We start from the raw sequence: 23,791 nt of genomic DNA on the forward strand, positions 1-23,791 counted from the left end.
GCATATGCCCTGAGGCAGGAAAGGAGTTGGCTTGCCTTTTGCTCTAAGGGTCATAAAGTCAACCAGCTTGCTTGTGGGATCAGAAAGTGAGGGGAAGGGGAGCAGAAGACAGCCTAGAAAAGCAGACTGGGGGTCCAGTGGTCCAGGGCTGTGCTACAGGTTTCTCACTCACAGAAGTGTGCACGCTGAGGAAGAGTGTGAGAGTGCGCACTGGGGAAGACTGTGAGAGTGTGCACTGAGAGAGTGCACACTGGGGAAGAGCAGTGAGAGTACACACTGCAGAAGAGTGTGAGAGTGTGCATGGGGGAAGAGTGTGAGAGTGTGCACTGCAGAAGAGTGTGAGAGTGTGCACTGAGAGTGTGCACTGGGGAAGAGTGTGAGAGTGTGCACTGGGGAAGACTGAGAGTGTGCACTGAGAGAGTGCACACTGCAGAAGAGTGTGAGAGTGTGCACTGAGAGAGTGTGCACTGGGTAAGGGCAGTGAGAGTGCACTGAGAGAGTGTGCACTGGGGAAGAGTGTGAGAGTGCACTGAGAGTGTGCACTGGGGAAGAGTGTGAGAGTGCACTGAGAGAGTGTGCACTGGGGAAGAGTGTGAGAGTGTGCACTGAGGGACTGCGCACTGGGTAAGGGCAGTTAGAGTGCGCACTGGGTAAGGGCAGTGAGAGCTGCCTCCAAACACAGCTGGAGTTGCTTTGGACAATAAGCCACAGGCAAAGCCATCCCCAAGTGGGGTTTCTTCTGCACACAACAGCAAATGGCAACCCTGCCTGTACTTTTCTAGGAACTATATATTACTGGCTCATTGTTTGAGTTAGGAAGGGGCTCTTTAAGTTAGGAGCCCAGATCACGGCGCATTGTGCAGTTTTCTTAGAGCCAAGAGAAACCTGGCCTGAAGAGAACAGCGCCAGGGAAGGGGCTTGGCTTGAGAGAGCAAGTGACCCCGTACATATGCCAAGTGCCCTGTTGGCATTTTAAGGGTTTATTAGCTCTGCTGGAAACTTTTCCATAATGTTTACTAGCAGTGAAAAAGTATTGTCTTAGTAGAAAGTGATAGCTGGCTCATGGAGACATCAACCTATGCTTTGGAATCAGTGGAAGCAAAAATGCGGAAGCACATCTTCCTGAAATCTCAAGTCTACCCTTAATCTCTAAGCAAACTCTATGTACAGCATCAGAAGGGGAAAATGAGAAGGCTCTTTCTTCTCATTTCAATTTCAGAGGCCTTTTGTTCAGTATAAATTTAGCTTTTGTTAATTGGTATTAGAGTAAGCACATAAAGTTTGTTAGACTTTTCCATCAAGTCAGGAAGCATTAAAAAATTAAGGTTTTGCCAGTAGGAAGAACTCTAAAGATTATTGGAATCATAGGTGTAGGAGGTAGTCAACCCCTGGGGCTGAGATAGAGTACGCAAGGAAGTAGCCCCCAAGGCTTATGTGCAGACCCTGTTGAAAGAGCATCAGTTCAGTCAGTTCAGTCGTGTCCGACTCTTTGAGACCCCATGGACTGCAGCACGCAAGGTCTCCCTGTCCATCAGCAACTCCCGGAGTTGAAAGAGCATACAGGGTTGCTAATGGAACCAGGAGAACTGGCTGGCTATGGAACCAGCCCTCAGGAACTTGCAAGAAATTTGCTCTCTAGGGTGCTGTCAATTGAGGAGTGTTTCTTTGGAGATATTTGGCCACAAAACTCCTCAGGAAGGCACTGGTGGGTTCTGCTGGCTGCTGGGGGCTCCTGGAGCCTTCACTGGAAGCGCACCAGAGCCAAAAACAAAACTGTCTGCTCCTGCAGTGTCTCTCCACCACTCCATACTGGGCCAGCTGGCAAAGGGAAATAGGTAAAGGGACTGAAGGGACCTGAATCATTTCACAGAGCAGGCAAGCAGCATCAAAATTCAGTGACTTACATGAGATAGAAGTTTGTTTCTCTTGCACACAACAGTCCAGATATGGGTAGACTGGGGCTAATGTGCTGCATGGCTTCAAAGGTTGCTCCAGGTCTGTCATCCCCACTTCCAACTGTTGGGCAGGAGAGAAACCAGGGCATGCATCTTGGTCTTTGGGAAGATTACCCAAATCAGTTCCGTTCCTGTGTCGTTGACTGAGACATAGTCACGCGTGGCCACATCTAGCCGTGCTAAAGGGAGGTTGGGAAATGTTGTCTTGCATGGCAGGGCAGCCACGTGTCCAGGTTGAACTTGGGGGTTAGGGTAGGGATCTGTAACTAAAAGTCAGGATGAATGGATACCTAGGACACCTGATACCCCTCAATGGCGTCTTCAAGGTGATACCATATGTTTGCTACAGATCCTCAGAAATTTTCCTTTTAGTCTCTAAATCTATTCTGAATTTCTTCAAGGCTTTAAATTGATATAACTGTAAAATTCAATATGACAGAATTAAAATTGTTTTTTCTTGTTGGAAATTAATTCTTTACCTAAAGTATAGGACTTTTCCCCCCTTCTCTTCAGTTTTCTAAAGCTATAAGCCCAAGTATTTATTAACTTTTTATGCACTAACTTAGTCATAATAAATATCCTTCAGAGTTAAGTTGCTCTGTCCTTTGCATTGTCCTATCCATTTGAAAAGGCACAACTTAAAATGCTTTGGAATCGGAATTTACAGTTGGCACAGTTCATAGGAAGCAACTAGGTGGTCATATTTTTCTTTCTGTTTTATCTTAAAGGCATAAACCAGTTGTTTTGACTGAGTTAGTTCCAAAGGGAAAAAAAAATAGACTGAAGGTAAATAAACATGTTTGCCTGACCTCCTGCACCAAATTTGAAAAGTTGTTTTGCAACTAATAAAAATGAAGTTGTATGTAGTTAAATTAGATATCATTTTTGACCATAGTATAAACCCTCCGTTGGTTCATTCAGCAGACACTTATGTAGTGTCTACTGTGTGGCAAGCTCTGGGTATACAGCAGTGAATTAGCTGGGCAAGCTCTGCTGGAGCTGACTTTTCTTCACCAGAAAACCCTGGTCCCACTTAATCCAGCTGGTCACCCAGTCTCAAAATCTCTCGCCAACTTTCACATCCTCCAACCATAATAATACTCAAAGACCAAGAAATTTGATTCAAGAGTGTCTCTCTTTCACTTGCATTGCTCAGGAATTTACTTCAGTTAAACTTATTTTCTTAACTTCCCATTTCTCATCACCATCCTCTATCTGAGCAATATTTTCTGTTCTGTAGAGACACTTTCTTTCATTCCCCTCGTATTCAAGAGATATGTTCTGCAGAGCTATCTTCTCAACTAATGTGGTGTTTAAGTTGGGATTGGATTGATAGATATCAGAAGCTGTCCAAAACCTCAGCCAGATTTAGAGTTCTTACCTCAGCAATAGTTGGAGTAACACATTTTTTCAGAACTTTACAAAAATGTTGCTTCAAATAGTGATAAACTTGTAACCCAAATGATTTTATTTCTTCAAGTCCTAAGGTCAGATTTAATAGTGTGTGTCTAAGAAAGTGGCTCAGCAGGCTTCTTTCACCCTGCTGGGTTCTGTATCCATGAGGTCAGAAAATAATGAGTCATAAAAACCGACATGCATTAGATGGTTTTCCTACAAACTACTGACAGCTGGAGTTGAAAATGGGTTTAAAATTTCCACAGTATTAGTGGGAAAACACAGCTGGGTTAAGATGCCACCTCCATTACTTCCCCAAAGTAAAAAGAAATAACTTCAGGTACTTTTCTTGCAAATATTTCCTATTTAAAAAAATAGCTCCAGATTTTTTATATAGGTAAAAATTGAAGTTCCTTCAGATATTCTTTTTATGTAAATAGGGATTTCAGTACTTAGAGAATGTACAAAGGATGGGGGAAATGGAGTTTGAGTAGCTGATGAGAAAAAAAGGGACTAAGAATGGCCAAGGAGTAAATAAACAAACGTTTGCTTCCCAGAGGACTCTTAAGCAGAGACTGAAGAGATGTCAATACTCTTGGCAATTTTCAGTTGCCAGAAAAACCTAGATTTCAGCCAAATTAATAAAGACGAGAGGTGGGCTGTGTTTGATATGATATTTACTGAGCTTCTCAGAGTGTTCAAAAGTGAGTGAGTCATGGGCAGGGTCTCAGAATGAGATTCATTGTTACAAATGCTTAGGACTTTTTTTAAGCAGTAACTTGTCCGGTTTTAAAAACACAGGGATCTTTCCATCTCATTTTGTTTCCATCTAAGCATTGTTTAAATATTATGATACTTAGTTAACACAGTATCAGGTACCATTCCACTCTGTGTAGATAATATTTGTCATTCACCAAACTTTTTCAGGCTGGCTTAGGGAGGCCAGTAGCCTGTGTTACGCTGAACAACCAAAAAACGTTTAAGTAATGACTGAGCGCAACTGTCAACTTAGAAACATAGTATGCAGAACAGGAACAAAAATGGGAGAGAAAGAAAGGAAAGGGGACCAGTGAGTGTCTGTTGTGGGCAAGAGAGATTGGTGGCTAACCAGAGGGAGAAATTGACAGATGCTACAAGCCACAGTATTCTTGCCTTGAGAGCCCCATGAACAGTATGAAAAGGCAAAATGATAGGATACCAAAAGAAGAACTTCCCAGGTCATTAGGTGCCCAATATGCTACTGGAGATCAGTGGAGAAATAACTCCGGAAAGAATGAAGGGATGGAGCCAAAGCAAAAACAATACCCAGATGTGGATGTGACTGCTGATAGAAGCAAGATCTGATGCCGTAAAGAGCAATATTGCATAGGAAGCTGGAATATCAGGTCCATGAATCAAAGCAAATTGAAAGTGGTCAAACAAGAGATGGCAAGGGTGAATGTCGACATTTAGAAATCAGCGAACTAAAATGAACCAGAAAGGGTGAATTGAACTCAGATGACCATTATATGTACTACTGCGGGCAGGAATCCCTCAGAAGCAATGGAGTAGCCATCATAATAAAAGAATCCGAAATGCAGTACTTGGATGCAGTCTCAAAAACGACAGAATGATCTCTGTTCGTCTCCAACGCAAACCATTCAATAGCACAGTTATCCAAGTCTATGCCCCAACCAGTAACACTGAAGAAACTGAAGTTGAACGGTTTTATGAAGACCTACAAGACCTTTTAGAACCAACACCCAAAAAAGATGTCCTTTTTTATTATAGGGGAATGGATGTAAAAGTAGGAAGTCAAGAAACACCTGGAGTAACAGGCAAATGTGGCCTTGGAATGCGGAATAAAGCAGGGCAAAGACTAATACAGTTTTGCCAAGAAAATGCACTGGTCATAGCAAACACCCTCTTCCAACAACACAAGAGAAGACTCTACACATGGACATCACCCGATGGTCAACACCGAAATCAGATTGATTCTATTCTTTGCAGTCAAAGATGGAGAAGCTCTATACAGTCAACAAAAACAAGACCAGGAGCTGACTGTGGCTCAGATGATGAGCTCCTTATTACCAAATTCACACTGAAATTGAAGAAAGTAGGGAAAACCGCTAGACCATTCAGGTATGACCTAAATCAAATCCCTTATGATTATACAGTAGAAGTGAAATAAATTTAAGGGCCTAGATCTGATAGATAGAGTGCCCGATGAACTATGGAATGAGGTTCATGACACTGTACAGGAGACAGGGATCAAGACCATCCCCATGGAAAAGAAATGCAAAAAAGCAAAATGGCTGTCTGGGGAGGCCTTACAAATAGCTGTGAAAAGAAGAGAGGCGAAAAGCAAAGGAGAAAAGGAAAGATATAAGCATCTGAATGCAGAGTTCCAAAGAATAGCAAGAAGAGATAAGAAAGCCTTCTTCAGCGATCAATGCAAAGAAATAGAGGAAAAGAACAGAATGGGAAAGACTAGAGAGCTCTTCAAGAACATTAGAGATACCAAGGGAACATTTCATGCAAAGATGGACTCAATAAAGGACAGAAATGATACGGACCTAACAGAAGCAGAAGATATTAAGAAGAGGTGGCAAGAATACATGGAAGAACTGTACAAAAAAGATCTTCATGACCAAGATAATCATGATGATGTGATCACTAATCTAGAGCCAAACATCTTGGAATGTGAAGTCAAGTGGGCCTTAGAAAGCATCACTATAAACAAAGCTAGTGGAGGTGATGGAATTCCAGTTGAGCTATTTCAAATCCTGAAAGATGATGCTGTGAAAGTGCTGCACTCAACATGCCATCAAATTTGGAAAACTCAGCAGTGGCCACAGGACTGGAAAAGGTCAGTTTTCATTCCAATCCCAAAGAAAGGCAATGCCAAAGAATGCTCAAACTACCGCACAATTGCACTCATCTCACACGCTAGTAAAGTAATGCTCAAAATTCTCCAAGCCAGACTTCAGCAATACGTGAACCGTGAACTCCCTGATGTTCAAGCTGGTTTTAGAAAAGGCAGAGGAACCAGAGATCAAATTGCCAACATCCGCTGGATTATGGAAAAATCAAGAGAGTTCCAGAAAAACATCTCTTTCTGCTTTATTGACTATGCCAAAGCCTTTGACTGTGTGGATCACAATAAACTGTGGACAATTCTGAAAGAGATGGGAATACCAGACCACCTAACCTGCCTCTTGAGAAATCTGTATGCAGGTCAGGAAGCAACAGTTAGAAGTGGACATGGAACAGCAGACTGGTTCCAAATAGGAAAAGGACTACGTCAAGGCTGTATATTGTCACCCTGCTTATTTAACTTCTATGCAGAGTACATCATGAGAAACGCTGGACTGGAAGAAACACAAGCTGGAATCAAGATTGCCGGGAGAAATATCAATAACCTCAGATATGCAGATGACACCACCCTTATGGCAGAAAGTGAAGAAGAACTAAAAAGCCTCTTGATGAAAGTGAAAGAGGAGAGTGAAAAAGTTGGCTTAAAGCTCAACATTCAGAAAACGAAGATCATGGCATCTGGTCCCATCACTTCATGGGAAATAGATGGAGAAACCGGAAACAGTGTCAGACTTATTTTGGGGGGCTCCAGAGTCACTGCAGATGATGACTGCAGCCATGAAATTAAAAGACGCTTACTCCTTGGAAGAAAAGTTATGACCAGCCTAGATAGCATATTCAAAAGCAGAGACATTACTTTGCCAACAAAAGTCCATCTAGTCAAGCCTATGGTTTTTCCTGTGGTCATGTATGAATGTGAGAGTTGGACTGTGAAGAAGGCTGAGTGCCAAAGAATTGATGCGTTTGAACTGTGGTGTTGGAGAGGACTCTTGAGAGTCCCTTGGACTGCAAGGAGATCCAACCAGTCCATTCTGAAGGAGATCAGCCCTGGGATTTCTTTGGAAGGAATGATGCTAAAGCTGAAGCTCCAGTACTTTGGCTACCTCATGCGAAGAGCTGACTCATTGGAAAAGATTCTGATGCTGGGAGGGATTGGGGACAGGAGGAGAAGGGGACGACCAAGGATGAGATGGCTGGATGGCATCACGGACTCGATGGACGTGAGTCTGAATGAACTCTGGGAGTTGGTGATGGATAGGGAGGCCTGGAGTGCTACGATTCATGGGGTCACAAAGAGTTGGACATGACTGAGCAACTGAACTGAACTGGACAAGCCACCTGCCCCTCCTCAGTTATTCAAGGGAGTTCCTGCTTCTCCATTTGAAAACCCTAAGAGCTGGCACTGTTGCTAAGTTTAAGGTTCAGACAGCTGAGTTGGAGCTGTCAGTTTCTCCTAAAAGAGGGTAAGGAAAATGCTAGTTGTATCAGTCATCACTCTTGATTATAAGCAGTGGAAGCCACCTGTTTCTTATTACCTTAAAAAAAAAGACTTCACTGAAAGTGACTCACAGCACCAAAAAAAGGTCAAACCTGGACCACAGTAGAAACCGAGAGACCACAGCAATCCGGAAGGGCAGGAAGCCGAGAGATGACAGCTGTCTTCTCAGGAGCAGCAGCTGGGTAGAGTGCCGTCTGCTGCTGCACTCCCACTTGTCCCTGTCTGCTCCAGATTCAAAGTCCGGGGTAAAGCGTCCATTTGGCCAAGCCCAGGTCATCCCAGGCCAACAGCCAGCAGATGGAGAATTGTCCACCTTGACTTTCACAGAGGAAAAGGCATGGCACCAGATCCACACACAGTAATGACTTCCCTGCTGGGTGCCCTGCTCCATCCAGAACGGCACACCCTGTACGCTAGAGTCAGGGAAGGCTGACTGTGAAGGATGCCCGCAGTCCTGGAACAGGCCTGTGGCCCTAAGATGGCTGCTGAGAAGCTAAGAGAACATGACCCGCTTTCTGCTGCTAGACTGAAACGGCAGGAAGGGGGAGGAAAGTGCTTGTTGTAGGTTAGCCCCAGATCGCATCTCGAGAGCAGGCATGGTAGAGGGGCTGGCTGGAGGAACAGCCTGGATGAGTAAAGCCACTGCCCAGAGCTGGAATGTTGGCCTGTGGGCGTCTATTGAACAGTCTGTACCAAGGGCTGTCATCTGGGAGAACCACTTCTCCTTAGAGGAGTTAGTTGATTTTTGCTTTTTAAAGCATGAAATATTTTCCTTCCAGAAAGCCATTAACTTTAAAATCATGCTGAAGTCTGAATCTGCATATAGTCTTTCCTTCATTTACTTCAGTTTCTGAGTTCGTAAGCACAATTGGTTTTTTGTTTGTTTGTTTTGTTTTGGCTGCCCTGTGCGGCTTGAGGGATCTTAGTTCCCTGACCAGGGATTAAACGTGCATCCTTGGCAATGAAAGGTCAGAGCTCTAACCACTGTACTGCCAGGGAAGTCCCCTTGGACACAATCATGACTCAGGTGAATTTGGGAGATAACTCTTAAACCCTTTAAATGAGAAGATAGGAGGCTTTAACGTGAAGTTCAGGCTGAGCCATGGATTAAAAGATACAAAGGTTTAAAGGGGATGAAGCTTAGAAGGAGAGTTTTTAACATTTTTTTTCTTTAGATGTAACTCACATACCATACAGTTCATTCATTTAAAGTGTGAAGTTTAATGTTTTTTAGTATATTCACAGTTATGCAATCAACACCACACCCAACTTGTGAACAGTTTCATCACTCCAAAGAAACTCTGTACCCATTAGCAGTCACTCCCCATTTCCCCTGACACCCATTTGTATACCCCAAGAAACTACTAGCCTGTTTCCATACGTTTGCCTATTCTGAACATTTCACATGAATAGAAGCGTACAATATATGCCTTTTGTGCCTGACTCCTTTTATTGAGCATGTTTTCAAGAGCCATCAATGTATGTAGTAGCATTATTGTTATTGTTCATTCTCTAAGTCATGTCAGATTCTTTGCAATCCCATGGACTGTGGCGCACCAGGCTTCCCTGTCCTTCAGTGTCTCCTGGAGTTTGCTCAAACTCATGTCCATTGTGTCATGATGCCATCCAACTGTCTTTTTGTCTGCCGCCCCCTTCTCCTCTTGCCCTCAGTGTTTCCCAGCATCAGCGTCTTTTCTAATGAGTCAGCTCTTCGCATCAGGTAGCCAAAGTGTTGGAGCTTCAGCTTTAGCATCAGTCCTTCCAGTGAATATTCAGGACTGATTTCCTTGAGGATTGACTGGTTTGATCTCCTTGCAGTCCAAGGGATCCTCAAGAGTCTTCTGTAGCACCACAGTTCAAAAGCACCGGTTCTTTGGTGCTCAGCCTTCTTTATGCTCCAGTTCTCACATCCATGTATGACTATTGGAAAAACCATAGCTTTGACTAGACGGACCTTTGTTGGCAAAGTAATGTCTCTGATTTTTAGTGCACTGTGTAAATTTGTCATAGCTTTTCTTCCAAGAAGCAAGTGTCTTAATTTCATGGCTGCAGTCACCATCTGTAGTGATTTTGGAGCCCAAGAAAATAAAATCTGTCACTTCTTCCACTTTTTCCCCATCTATTTGCCATGAAGTGATGGAACCGGATGCCATGATCTTAGTTTTTTTCATGTTGAGTTTCAAACCAGCTTTTTCACTCTCTTCTTTCACCCCTATCAAGAGGCTCTTTAGTTTCTCTTCATTTTCTGCCATATTCTAAATACATGTCCCTTATCAGATCTATGATTTTCAAATATTTCCTCCACTCTACAGATTTTCTTTTAACTTTCTTGATGGTATCCATTGAGAACCAAAAAGTTTGTTTGAAAACCAAAATTTCAATGAGGCCAAATTTATCTGTTTTTTTATTTTTGTGCTTTGGGTGTCATAAGCAAGAAAGCTTTGCTTAACCCAAGGTCATGAAGAATTTACTCCAACACAAAGAGTGTTATTATTTTAGCCCTTATATTTAGGTCTGTGCTTCCATTTTGAGTTAATTTTTGTGTATTCTGTGAAGAAGAGATTCTTAACTCTTTTGAAGCAGCAATAATTGATATTTGGTGGCAGTACATGGAGAAATAGTAAATAATGTAGTTTTTTTCTCAGTTTGAGCTACATTTTCCAGGGGATCATTTGCAACTCTGAGTTCTTTCTCTCTCCCTTTATATGTTGTTTTGTTTTGTTTTGTTTGGTTTGGTTGTTGGGTATTAAAGTTACTAGGCTTTCAACAAATCTCATTTTATTACTTGCATATTATTTAGCATGGCAGCTCCTATATAACCATTGAAAGCTATTTTAGAGTTATGTTTCACACTGGACAATTGGAAAAGGAAATGGCAACTCACTCCAGTGTTCTTGCCTGGAGAATCCCAGGGATGGGGGAGCCTGGTGGGCTGCCCTCTATAGGGTTGCACAGAGTCGGACACGACTGAAGCGACTTAGCAGCAGCAGCACACTGGACAAAATAATCTGTACTGCCTGAAGATGCATTTTAGGAGTGAGCACACTATTTTGTATGAAGACTGTTACAATAATACGAAAACAAACTCACTGCCACTGCTCTTTGTTTCCTGAGTCCTAGTTTATTAAATTTGGAGCCAATAATGTAATGAACATGCTGAAGCAAACTTTCAGGAAGAAATAGATTTGCCTTTGCAGGAGTAGCTCATTCTGATGCAGTGAAGGACACAGGCCTGGAACGAGGCTTGTCTTTGATGAGGGAGACTCCTGTTGCCTGCGCTCATTTCTAAGATCTGTAGGAAGTTTGAACTTTAGTTGCAGTCTGACTCAAAGACTTGTGCCTGCTCTTGTTCTGAGCTGTATCTGACTGTGCACTTCATCATAGGTTCCCTGTCTTGATTCCGTCTTCGGTCAGGTATGTCAGATGGCCCAGGCAACCAGTGCGTCCAGTCCCGTGAATCCTCCGTTCACTTATGAAAGTGTGTTAATTCTTTCCTCCTAACAACTCTTTCATCAGTTCACACTGTCTCTTCCTGAGCCCAGTCCAGGTCAGTTCTCAGTTCTAAGCTCCCTAAAGTCCAGGATCATCCTTTTCCTTTCTGTAGCCCCCAAAACTGATGGAAAGTATTCAATAAATCTTCCTTGATCATCTTTATTCCACCATATTTGCACAATTTTGTGACTGTATTAATGGTGCTTATCCTCCTTCAGGGTAGAAGTTATAGTAAAATGATTAATACATGAAAAAGAAAGCAGCCCTTCTCTCTCTCCACACAAGCCTTGAAGGTGTGGGTGTGACTGGGTTCCTGCTACTTTGAATGTGCGTGTCTCTGAGCAGTGGATGAGAAATGAAATAAAATAGGGAGTATCTCACCAGCGTTAGTTGTTTTGTTTTGGTATGGATTTTTCTGAAGGATATTGGAGTCCACACTCTGGAATTCCTCTTCATCTGAAATCAGAAATCTGCAATGTCAATACTCCACTCTCAACCTCACCTCTGACAGAGTCTTCACACTCTTTCGGTTGCTTAGTCCCCTTCCCACCAGACTTGTTCTTTGACCTCCAGCTGCTTGAATTTTCTGTTTTTCGCCTCGTTCTCACTTCTTTCTTGGCCTCTCTTTATTCTCTGCCCACTTTGGATCTCGTGTAATCTTGCGAAGAGCATTGTTACCAGCATGTTCAGCTCCCTGATGCCACTGCTCTTTGCACCTTCCCATTTCTGACTGTATCTGCTACCTCAAACTCAGAATTGCTCTCCAGTCTTCCAGTGTCCTGAAATGTTCATCGTTTAACACTGCCAGAGAGCAGCCATGTGTGTGCCTGGCTGGGGATGGGAGGAGGGCGGGCTCAGGGGGCTGAAACCCAGCTCTCATGTGCTGGGTAGAAGGGCTGAGTCTGCCCAGAGGGGACACCATCCTCTAGTTAGCAAAAAGACACCACGTGGGCTCACAGAGAACCTAGGTGCCCAAGCAGCCTTTCTAAAATATCTGATCATTTTATTCTTCTGCATAATTCTCTTCATTGGTTCCATTAGCTAAAGCCCAAGCTCCTTAGCATGGATTGCATGCTATCTGTGCATGCAATCTCTGTGACCAAGTCTGAACTGTCTCATCAGGCTTTTGATGACAGTCACCGTATGGTTAATTACCCAAACTGGGACACTCCTGAAAGGAAGGGGCACTGTTAGTAATTATGGCAGGACAACAAGCTGAGGCTCTGGGCATCTATGTGTGACCAAACATTCCACACCTTGGATTCTTACAGTGTGGCTGAACCACTGCTGGTGGTGTTCCATGGGCACTGGGTTATTTATCAGTCAAGAGATTTTGATAAAGTTATTTTGATTACCCTGTAGTGAATCTGAGGACATTTTTACTTCTTTTTCTGATTAACTGTTGAATGATGAGGTCAAAACATCCTCAAGAGCAAAATGTCAAGATTAAAACTTTCATAGCACAAATGAGTGTCGGACACGACTGAGTGACTTCACTTTCACTTTTCACTTTCATGCATTGGAGAAGGAAATGGCAACCGACTTCAGTGTGATTGCCGTGAGAATCCCAGGGATGGGGGAGCCTGGTGGGCTGCCGTCTATGGGGCTGCACAGAGTCAGACACGACTGAAGCGACCTAGCAGCAGCAGCAGCAGCAGCAGCACAAATGATGAGACTGGAGCATCTATATGTTCTATGTTTCTAGTTACTTGATCAGTGTGCTTTCTTTCCTTAGAACTTTTATTTCCTCTTTCCCATTTTCTTGCCTTTCTCTGGTTTATTTCCATTTATTGTTCAAGGCTTCCCTGGTGGCTCAGAGGGTATAGTGTCTGCCTGCAATGTGGGAGACCCGGGTTCCATCCCTGGGTCAGGAAAAGGAAATAGTAACCCACTCCAGTATTTTTGCCTGGAGAATCCCATGGACGGAGGATCCTGGTAGGCTACAGTCCACGGGTTTGCAAAGAGTCAGACACGACTGAGCAACTTCACTTCACTTCACTGTTCAAGACATCTCAAGGGTCGCCTGTCCCAGTGATCTTTCCCTGACATGTCCTGGCTGGGCTTAGTGCTGATTGTCGTGTTCCACAGCACCTGCTATGTGTGCATGTATTTAGTCACTCAGTCGTGTTCGACTCTTTGAGACCCTGTGGACTGCTGTAGCCCGCCAGGCTCCTCTGTCCATGGGGATTCTCCAAGCAAGCATGCTGGAGTGGATTGCCATGCCCTCCTCCAGAGGATCTTCCCAACCCAGGGACTGAACCTAGGTCTCCCACATTGCAGGTGGGTTCTTTACCATCTGAGCCACCAGGGAAGTCCACAGCACTCTGCTTTATTGTACCACAAACCTGTTTTATTGCACCTAAAAAAAAAGTGTCAGTCATTCAGGCCTGCTCTGCCCACAGAATATAAGGTCCTTAGGGGAAGAACACTGGATTTTTAATCTTTGCATCCTCAGTGCCTAGCCCAGGGCTTGACAAATAGTGGATCTCTGTAAATATTTGTTGACATGGAGTAATTTGAATTCTTCATTGTAATACAAAGTTAAATATACTTGTCCTTTATCTGCTAGAGAAATTCTTAGGATACCTACTTGGAGATTTTATGAGGTTGGCCTTTGGCATATTGAAGTTGTAGAGATTATTGTTAAACTAATTTTCATATGATAGAAATATATAAGAGGAAGATACAGTCTTATAATATTAATATATGTTGTCCCAAGAGGACGAACAGTGGTGTGTTAAACTTCAGTTTGCCATGCCATGACCAAAACTGTTCTGAGAGTTTCTGCAGAATGATACCTTTTTAATACAATGAAGAGCCCTATGACATCCATTAAATAACAGTACTTTGTTCTTACCCTCTGTTCAGAACTCTCTAACTTAGGTATTTTGAGTAAAGGTGTCAGTGTTGTCTCAGTTTTAAGTATTTGTTTTATAAGTCTAATATATTCTTGTTTCATCTTTTTAGAATGTTTCAGACATTTAAAGAATGGTTTTGGTTGGAAAGATTCTGGCTTCCTCCGACAATAAAATGGTCAGATCTTGAAGATCACGATGGACTCATCTTTGTGAAGCCCTCTCATTTATATATGACCATTCCATATGCTTTTGTCTTGATAATTATCAGACATTTTTTTCAAAAGTAAGTAATGTTTGTGTGTCTTTCCTCTCCATCCCCCTTTGCCTCACCTCTAGAATAAAGAATTTTGGTAAGATCCTTAAAGAGTCTTAAGATCGTTAAAGAATCTTAATCTGTTGCTCAGAGGTCACCACTAATGGGCGCTCATGAAATCAGATGCACACTAAATGTTGTCTAGAAACTGAACAAATAAAAATCAGAAATTCTGTCTCCACAAGTACATTAGTTTCACAGTGAAGAAAATTGAGATTAAGAAAGGTTAAGGATCACAGAGCTTATTAATGTCAATGATGGTACAAGAACTTAGCTCATCTTCCACGTACCATGTTGTCTGACAATAGACATGCGTGCCCATGTCCTTTGTCAGCAGTATTAGGAGAGTATAACTAGCAGATGCATTATCATTTTAGAATGGCTATAAAATAGCAGAAATGGCTCATTAAAGACCAAACAGTATTGTTTTATAGCATAGTTTAAAGGTTTATTGAAAATTTTAATAGCAAGCCTTCATTCCAAAGGATAAGGAAGTCAAAGAAAAAATATCAATTTGCTTTCTCAGGAAAAATGACCTTTTCTTTTTCTTAATTTACTTTAAATAGACATTACATCCAACCTTTTTATTAAAATTGTACTAGTGTCATGGTAACTGAAGATAAATGTTCATCTATAATTTTGGTAGTTTTCTCTATTTCAAAAAACTGTTATTAGCACATTAATTTTTTTTGGAGCAAAAAGAATGTTGAAATGTCAAGAGTTGGATAAACTTAAAACAGAATCCCCAATAGCTGAGTTGGCAAAGAATCTGCCTGCAGTGCAGGAGACCCTGGTTCTCCTGGATTCAGGAAATTGAATTCCTGGGTCAGGAAAATTCGCTGGAGAAGGGATAGGCTACCCACTCCAATATTCTTGGGCTTCCCTTCTGGCTCAGCTGGTAAAAAATCCATCTGCCATGTGGGAGGCCTAGGTTCGATCTCTGGGTTGGGAAGATCCCCTGGAGAGGGGAAAGGCTACCCACTCCAGTATTCTGGCCTGGAGAATTTCATGAACTGCATAGTCCACGGGGTCGCAAAGAGTCGGATTCGACTGAGTGACTTGCACTTTCACTTCACTTTCACTTTTGTTCAAGACAAAATCTGATAAAGATAATTTTGTCCAAGACTAACTGAGGTGCAGATCATATGTTTATAACCATTTGCAGGGTTTTCATCCCAAGGGCACCCCACTCCAGTACTCTTGCCTGGAAAATCCCATGGACGGAGGAGCCTGGAAGGCTGCAGTCCATGGGGTCACTGAGGGTCAGACACGACTGAGCGACTTCACTTTCACTTTTTACTTTCATGCGTTGGAGAAGGAAATGGCAACCCACTCCAGTGTTCTTGCCTGGAGAATCCCAGGGACGGGGGAGCCTGGTGGGCTGCCATCTATGGGGTCGCACAGAGTCGGACACGACTGAAGTGACTTAGCAGCATCCCAAGGGTTTGACCAACTTTGTTTCATGGATTGTCCAAGAGGTTTCTGTACAAATAACAACTTTACTTTGGCCAGAAATGTGCTATTGATAGGGGGAGGAAAAGAAAGCCGCTTGATACCACTAAACTCGAGCTGAGAATGTTTGACAGTGTTTTCCTTTTTGACAGTTAACTCCGCTTTTACTGACATGTTTGGATTCATCAAAGAATGCCTAAATTAGAGTTGTGCTGCTGCACTTGTAAATTAGCGAATTACTCTGCTGTCCTGAAATATTTGCTTTTCTTGAGTACTCTGTCTGATGAGCTTTGAACTTGACATCCAGGTTGTACACTTGCAGATTTCCTACTTTGGTGTGGACAGCTCCATTTTCAACATTTGATCAGACAGTGAACTAGAAAAGTGTTTTGCTTGCCAAAGCAGCATAGCTCAGGAGACCAACTTGCTGTGTTCTGGTCTTGGCCGCTCCAGCAGTTATCAGGAAGGAATTAAATCTTCTTTTAATCCTTAAGGCCATTCTTACTTCTTCTCAAGGGCTTAAGTATAGTCTTTCCTACCTCCTTATAACTTTAACTCCCAATAACTCACCCTTAGTTTTTTCCATCCCGTGACACTACAGAAAACTGTGTTGCTCCACTAATCTCATATCTCTTTTTTTCATATCTCTTTTAACGCAAAAGAAGGAAGGAAAATTTAACATGAGAGCAAAATCATGCTTTTTGAAGTAGAAATTTATATTTTTCAGGGCTTCTATGTAATTTCCATTAGATTAAACTGCTTAGATTGTAAGATATTACTTACACCTTGCATTTGAATAGAAGCTTATAGTTTAAGAGATATATACAATCATAATTAGCATGATCTCAGTCAAGAAAATGAGAGCTAAGTGAGCTGGCCACGGTCACCTGGTTAGTAGGTAAAGAGCAGACCTGAAACTTGGCCCACATGCTGTGACACCAGATTCAGGGTTGCTGAGTTTTTATTTCCCCCGAGCCAGAACTTCTAGGGCTTTCACAGTGTGATACTCCTGATGGCAAAGGAGAGTAAATTGATATCCTTTGGAAATATAGAAGAGATGGCTTAAGGGGATGATAGCAAATGTGAGCTTTCCTATCAAAACTTCATGTAAACTTGACACCATGTTTCAGCATATCCTGTGATATCACAAGAAAGCTTCTTTCTTTTGTCCTGCATTATGTTTGCATTATACCTCCTCATTCTAGGAAGTGACCTGGAGTTTTGATTTGTCTGGCTCATTTTTATCCTAGCTAGGAACCATTCAAAATGAAAAAGGGCCCTTCCCAGAAAGGAGTACAGACAGAGACAGACAGATAAGGAACAAATAAGTAGCTCGTTTGAAAGTTACTGACATTTTCTTTGTATTTAGAATTTCGTTTATTTACAGGCTTTAATTTGTGCCTTATGTTTTGATATTTTGGGGGGAGGGGTTTAGAATAGCAGTTACTAACTAGTACCTCCAGATTCTTCCATACATTCTTCTTTGTGTCTTAAGTATGGTCTAGAGGGGATCTAAGCTACTCAAATTTAAGTACTTGTGGAATAAGCACATTATCTCAGTGTAAATTTTGGCCCTGGAAGAGTCCAAGGCAAGGGTAAGGGTGGTAAAATCAGAAGGTAAGCTTTGTTTCTTTTACTTTCATAATTTTGTTTATTTAGTTTGTCTGTGCTGGGTCTTCTTTGCTTTGAGGGCTTTTCTCTAGTTGTGGCAAGCAGGGGCTACTCTATTTGCAGTGCGCAGCGGTGGCTTCTCTCGGACTCTAGGGAACTCAGGCTTCAGTAGTTGCAGCACGCATGGACTCAGTAGTTGTGATTTGTGGGCTCTACAGCACAGGTTCAATAGACATGGTAAATGGTCTTAGTTATTCCACGACATACGGGAGCTTCCAAGATCAGGGGTTGAACTCACGTTTCCTGCAGTGGTAGGCAAATTCTTTACCACTGAGCGACCAGGGAAGCCCTTTTCTTTTACTTTTAATGATACAATGAATAGATTTCTGGCCTCTGCCATTTCCACTGAGCAACATGAGGACATTAAGGGTTCTTTAAAGAAGGGTAGGTGTAGCAGTTTACAGGAATTGAAAAAGGATTGTTACTATCTTCAGTTGAAAGTCTCAAAATATATACGTTGGACTTAAATGTTATCTGAGACTTGCATTGCTTCAGATCTGTGTCCTTTCATATAAAACCCTCTGATTAAACTCTGATCATAGAGCCTTTCAATTCTTAGGAACTGGGAATCAATCTTAATGGCAGTAGGCAGTTGTTTCTGTCTAGGAGAAGTATTTCAACCTCACATGTTTAATAAATGCCTAGGCTTGCCTTCTTTTTTATTCCATAAAAGAATATTGAAAAAAAAAAAAGTATGTGTGGGGTAGTGCTCTGGGATTGCTTGGCTTTTGGCTCACAGGTAACTGTTGTAGTGCTAAGTGAAGAGGTGTCTGAACGAGGCCGTCTGAGGGCTCAGTTGTGCAATAGAAGCAAACCTGTGACTCATGTCCTCGTAATTAACCTAACTTTGAACCATTTTACATGGGAGTAGAAGTTCACATTCTCTTTTCTTCCTGTTAGATTTTTCCCTTCTATTCCATATCAATAAAATGAAAGTTCAGGCATGTTCATGTCTAAGACCTGTCATTTCCTTCCTTTTTTAAGTTCAGTTTATCAAATATTTATTGTGTTTCTTTATTCTCTCCTTTTTTAAAATAAGTTTTTAATTAAGTACCTATTCATATTTATGTATACTTACATAAGTATAAGTGAATACATAAGTAAAAGGTGAATTGATTGTCTAGATTCTTTTGAAAAGAAATATAATGTTAAAGTAGCAAACTGTACTTATATACGTCCTCTGTTTTACTGAAAATGTTATTTCTATTCTTGAAGCCTGAACATATTAACAAACAGGACTATTATTTCTCTTTCTTTGAATTAATGCTTTGACTGTAGATGTTTTCCTCATATCAGCAAGTATGTTATAGATATGTGTTTTTATCCATTGTGTATGCTTATCTCTCTAGAGGGAAATGTTATACTTTATTTGGCTTTGAAATGTATAGGCCATTTGCAGGAGAACTTAGGCCATCTGGTAGTTAGATTGGCTTATACACATTTTATCCTGGCTTCCTTGGTGGCTCAGGTGGTAAATAATCTGCCTGCAATGTGGGAGACCCAGGTTCAGTCCCTGGGTCAGGGAGATCCCCTAGAGAAGGGAATGGCAACCCACTCCAGTATGCTTGCCTGGAGAATCCCATGGACAAAGAAGCCTGTCCAGCTACTGTCTACTGGGTTGCAAAGTGTTGGACACGACTGCACAGCTAACACTAAGGCTAACTAATACATTTTATCAGAGTATTTTAGTAAAATTTATTTTTTTTATTTTTGGCCATACCATGCAGCATGTGGGATCTTAGTTCCCCGATCAGGGACCAAACCTATGCTCTCTGCATTGGGAACTTGGAGTCTTAACCATTGTACTGCCACGGAAATCCCTAGGAAAATTTTTATTCAGTTCCATGGTTATAAAAATGAATTTAAGGGTTAAATGATCATTTATAACTAAATTTCCAGCATTTAATTACATACAGAAACTTCTCAGTACTAGACTAGCCTGACCTATCAGACAATGGAGCCTTTGTTAGAACTAAGGGGAAAATAGGGACATGTGATTTTTAATCAGCTTTACTGAGGTATGATTTACATATAAGAAAGTTCATCTGAAATTTGATGCATTTTGACAAATGCATGTAACTATCACCACAATTATGATGTAGAAGATTTCATTTGGCTGAAAACATCCCTGTACACTGTGTAGTTAATTCTCTTCCTACCTACTGCCTCCTTGCCATCGCTAAAATGCTTTGTCAGTATAATTTTCTTTTTTCTAGGATTTCCTATAGATGGAATCATATAGATTATAGTCTTTTGTGTCTGATTTCTTTCACTTAGCATAATGCTTTTGAGGGTTTTTTTTTCCATGTCATTATATGTATCAGTGATTCTTTGTCATTGCTGAGTAGTCTTTCAACATATTGCTATACGGAAATTTATTATCCTTTAACTAGTATGGAAATTTGGATTGTTTACAGCTTTGGCCTATTATGAATAAAGCTTCTGTGAACATTTGAGTAGAAGAATTTGTGTAGGTATACGCTTTTATTTCTCCTGGTAAATAGCTAAAGTGTTCTTCAGAAGGCATTGTTAATGCAAATATAAATCTATACAGTAGATTATTTGGCAATAAAAATGAATGAACTTCAATTGCGTCCAGATACATTGATGAATCTCAAAAACATTACTCAATGAAACAAGCCAGGCACAAGCAACCACAAATTATATGACTCTATTACATTAAATATCCAGAAAAGGCAGTTATAAAGACAGAAAGTAGAGTAGTGGTTGCCTGTGACAGGATTGACAGGGAGCAGGGATTAAAGTAAATATATGTGAGGTGTTATATTGGAATTATGAAAATGTTCTAAAGCTGATTCATGGTAATAATTGTACAGCTTGGTAAATTTACTTTAAAAAAATCAGTGAATAGTATACTTGATATGATGAATTATATGTTATGTAAAAATGCATTAATAGTTATTTTTAAAAGATGTCAATAAAATGGAGCGGTAAGTCAGTTTAGAAAGTCTATACAAGACATTTTGTATATATTTGATGAGGGACTTAAAGTCTGAATGTGTAAAGAACTCATAACTCAAAAACAGACAAAAAGACTTGATTTTTTTTTAATGGGCAAAAGTTGGAGCAGCAATCTTACCAAAGGAGATATTAATAGCAAGTAAACACATAAAAGATGTTCAATACCATTAATCATTACCAAAATGCAAAGTAAAACCACTGTGCACTGGAAGTTAACAAAAATGTCAGAGTAAGGACCTCTGAAAATTTTCTCCTTCATAGCATCAGGAAACTAGCAAAAATGTCAAATTCACTTTTCAGAATTCAGAATTAACCAGAGGCTTGCAGCAATCCAGAGAGTGTTACTGAAAAAAAAAAACAAAAAACAAAAACAGCTGACTGTTATAAAGAGCAGCAAGCTTTTAACTTGCCCTATTTCTATCCTTACCTTTCCTCCTCTCTGATACCTTTGAAAAACCAACAGCCCACAATTTCAGTGGAAACCAGCAGCCTGGTAACCACTGAAGGAAGCAGAACAGAGTTGGAGCTCCTTCAAACCATCATTCCCAGAGAATAGTCATTCTCTGACCTGTCTGTTGGTTCCTTGAAAGGGCACTACTCATAAACTATTTCCCTTTTCCCTTGGGAAGAGAAGGGGTACTTGTCTGAAACTATTAGAGACAATTGATTAACTTTGGAACTGCCTGAGGGTAGTGGAAAAGGAAAGATAAACCCATCTGAATGCAGAGTTCCAAAGAATAGCTGAGGAGAGATAGGAAAGCCTTCCTCAGAGATCAGTGCAAACAAATAGATTAAAACAATACAATGGGAAAAACTGGAAATCTCTTCAAGAAAATTAGATATACCGAGGGAGCATTTCATGAAAAGGTGGGCACAATAAAGGACAGAAATGGTATGGACCTAACAGAAGCAGAAGATATTAAGAAGAGGTGGCAAGAATACACAGAACTATACAAAAAGATCTTCATGACCCAGATAACTATGATGGTGTGATCACTCACCTAGAGCCAGACATCCTGGAATGCGAAGTCAAGTGGGCCTTAGCAAGCATCACTATGAACAAAGCTAGTGGAGGTGATGGAATTCCAGTTGAGCTATTTCAAATCCTGAAAGATGATGCTGTTAAAGTGCTGCACTCAATATGCCAGCAAATTTGGAGAACTCAGCAGTGGCCACAGGACTGGAAAAGGTCAGTTTTCATTCCAATTCCAAAGAAAGGCAATGCCAAAGAATGTTCAAACTACCGCACAGTTGTACTCATCTCACATGCTAGAAAGTAATGCCCAAAATTCCCCAAGCCAGTCTTCAACAGTACGTGAACCATGAACTTCCAGATGTTCAAGTTGCATTTAGAAAAGGCAGAGGAACCAGATATCAAATTGCAATATCCATTGGATCATCAAAAACCAAGAGTTCCAGAAAAACATCTGCTTTATTAATTACACCAAAGTCTTTGACTGTGTGGATCACAACAAACTGTGGAAAATTCTTGAAGAGATGGGAATACCAGACCACTTTACCTGCCTCCTGAGAAATCTGTATGTAGGTCAACAAGCAACAGTTAGAACCAGACATGGAACAACAGACTGGTTGGTTCCAAGTTAGGAAAGGAGTACAACAAGGCTGTATATTGTCACCCTGCTTATTTAACTTCTATGCAGAGTACATCATATGAAGTGTCGGGCTGGATGAAGCCCAAGCTGTAATTAAGATTGCCAGGAGAAACATCAGTAACCTCAAATATGTAGATGACAACACCCTTATGGCAGAAAGTGAAGAAAAACTAAAGAGCCTCTTGATGAAAGTAAAAGAGGAGAATGAGAAAGTTGGCTTAAAACTTGACATTCAGAAAACTAAGATCATGGCATCTGGTCCCATCACTTCATGGCAAATAGATGTGGAAAGAGTGGTAACAGTGACAGACTTAATTTTCTTGGGCCCCAAGCTATGAGCATCCTAGACAGCAGAGACATTACTTTGCCAAGAAAGGTCTGTCTAGTCAAAGCTATGGTTTTTTCAGTAGTCATGTATGGATGTGAGAGATGGACTATAAAGAAAGCAGAGCACCAAAGAATTGATGCTTTTGAACTGTGGTGTTGGAGAAGACTCTTGAGAGTCCCTTGGACTGCAAGGAGATCCAACCAGTCTATCCTAAAGGAAATCAGTCCTGAGTATTCATTGGAAGGACTGATGCTGAAGCTGAAGCTCCAATACTTTGGCTACCTGATGGGAAGCTGACTCATTGGAAAATACCTTGATGCTGGGAAAGATTGAAGGCAGGAGAAGAACGGGACAACAGAGGCTGAGATGGTTGAATGACATCACCGAGTTTATGAGCATGAGTTTGAGGAAGCTCTGGGATGTGGTGATGTCCAGGAAAGCCTGGTGTGTTGCAGTCCATGGCGTGGCGAAGAGTTGGACACAACTGAGTGACTGAACTGAACTGAACTGAGGGTAGTGGATAACTAGTGGGTCAAACAATAAACAAAAAGGTTTCCTTTTTAAAAGATAAGCTGGGAAATATGTCCATAGGGGATTTTGAAAAGCTCTGACATACTCTTGGAAGTTAGAAGGCCACTTGAATTTGTAGAGCTTTGGGCACGCCCAGGGCCACCCACATGATTAAGAAAAGTATGATCTAGAAGTTAGTGCAAAGCTCTCACCTCTGGATGACCTTAAGGCTTTGTGCAAACAGGAAGTGAAGGCTAAGGCAAAGCTGTCCACTGCCTGGTCGAGTGTTGAAGGTGTGCCCTGAAGTGTACACGAGCCCTTTAGCAAACACAGGAAGATTTAATTGGTTCCAAGCATTTAAGGACATCTCTGTCTAATCGTTAGTAGAACACTAAGCTAACCTACTAAAGACTTTAGTGCCCACACATAAAGAATATAGACTTTACAGGTCAGATTTTAAAAGTAAACAACAAATGGACAACAACAAACAGCACGAACAACAACAAACTCTGAAGAGGGGGATATTCTGATTTCCAAAGTTGCCATGTTATATTAGTAAGCATGTCTCAGTTCAGTTCAGTTCAGTCACTCAGTCGTGTCCGACTCTTTGCTACCCCATGAATCGCAGCACGCCAGGCCTCCCTGTCCATCACCAACTCCCGGAGTTCACTCACACTTGCGTCCATCGATTCAGTGATGCCATCCAGCCTTTAAGCAAAAATTATGACATGCAACAAAATAAGAAAGTACAGCTCGTACAGAAGGGAAAAAACAGCAGTCAATAGAATGTGTCCCTTACAAAGCCTGGATGTTAAACTTATCAGACAAGACTTTAAGTCAACTATTTTTAAAATGTTCAAAGAACTAG

The 23,791-nt window shown here is 41.4% G+C and overlaps 1 protein-coding gene across 1 annotated transcript in view; it reads left to right on the forward strand.

Annotated features, from left to right (window-relative positions):
- CERS3 (ceramide synthase 3) overlaps positions 1–23,791 on the forward strand; it is a 157,484-nt gene that overhangs the window by 10,856 nt on the left and 122,837 nt on the right. Inside the window, exon 2 of the mRNA XM_005694924.3 lies at positions 14,164–14,337. Within this exon, the coding sequence (XP_005694981.2) occupies positions 14,165–14,337 (173 nt within the window). The 5' untranslated portion in view covers position 14,164. The remainder of the gene's footprint in view (positions 1–14,163; positions 14,338–23,791) is intronic.

This window comes from Capra hircus, chromosome 21, assembly GCF_001704415.2.
Source record: "Capra hircus breed San Clemente chromosome 21, ASM170441v1, whole genome shotgun sequence".
Lineage (NCBI taxonomy): Eukaryota > Metazoa > Chordata > Mammalia > Artiodactyla > Bovidae > Capra > Capra hircus.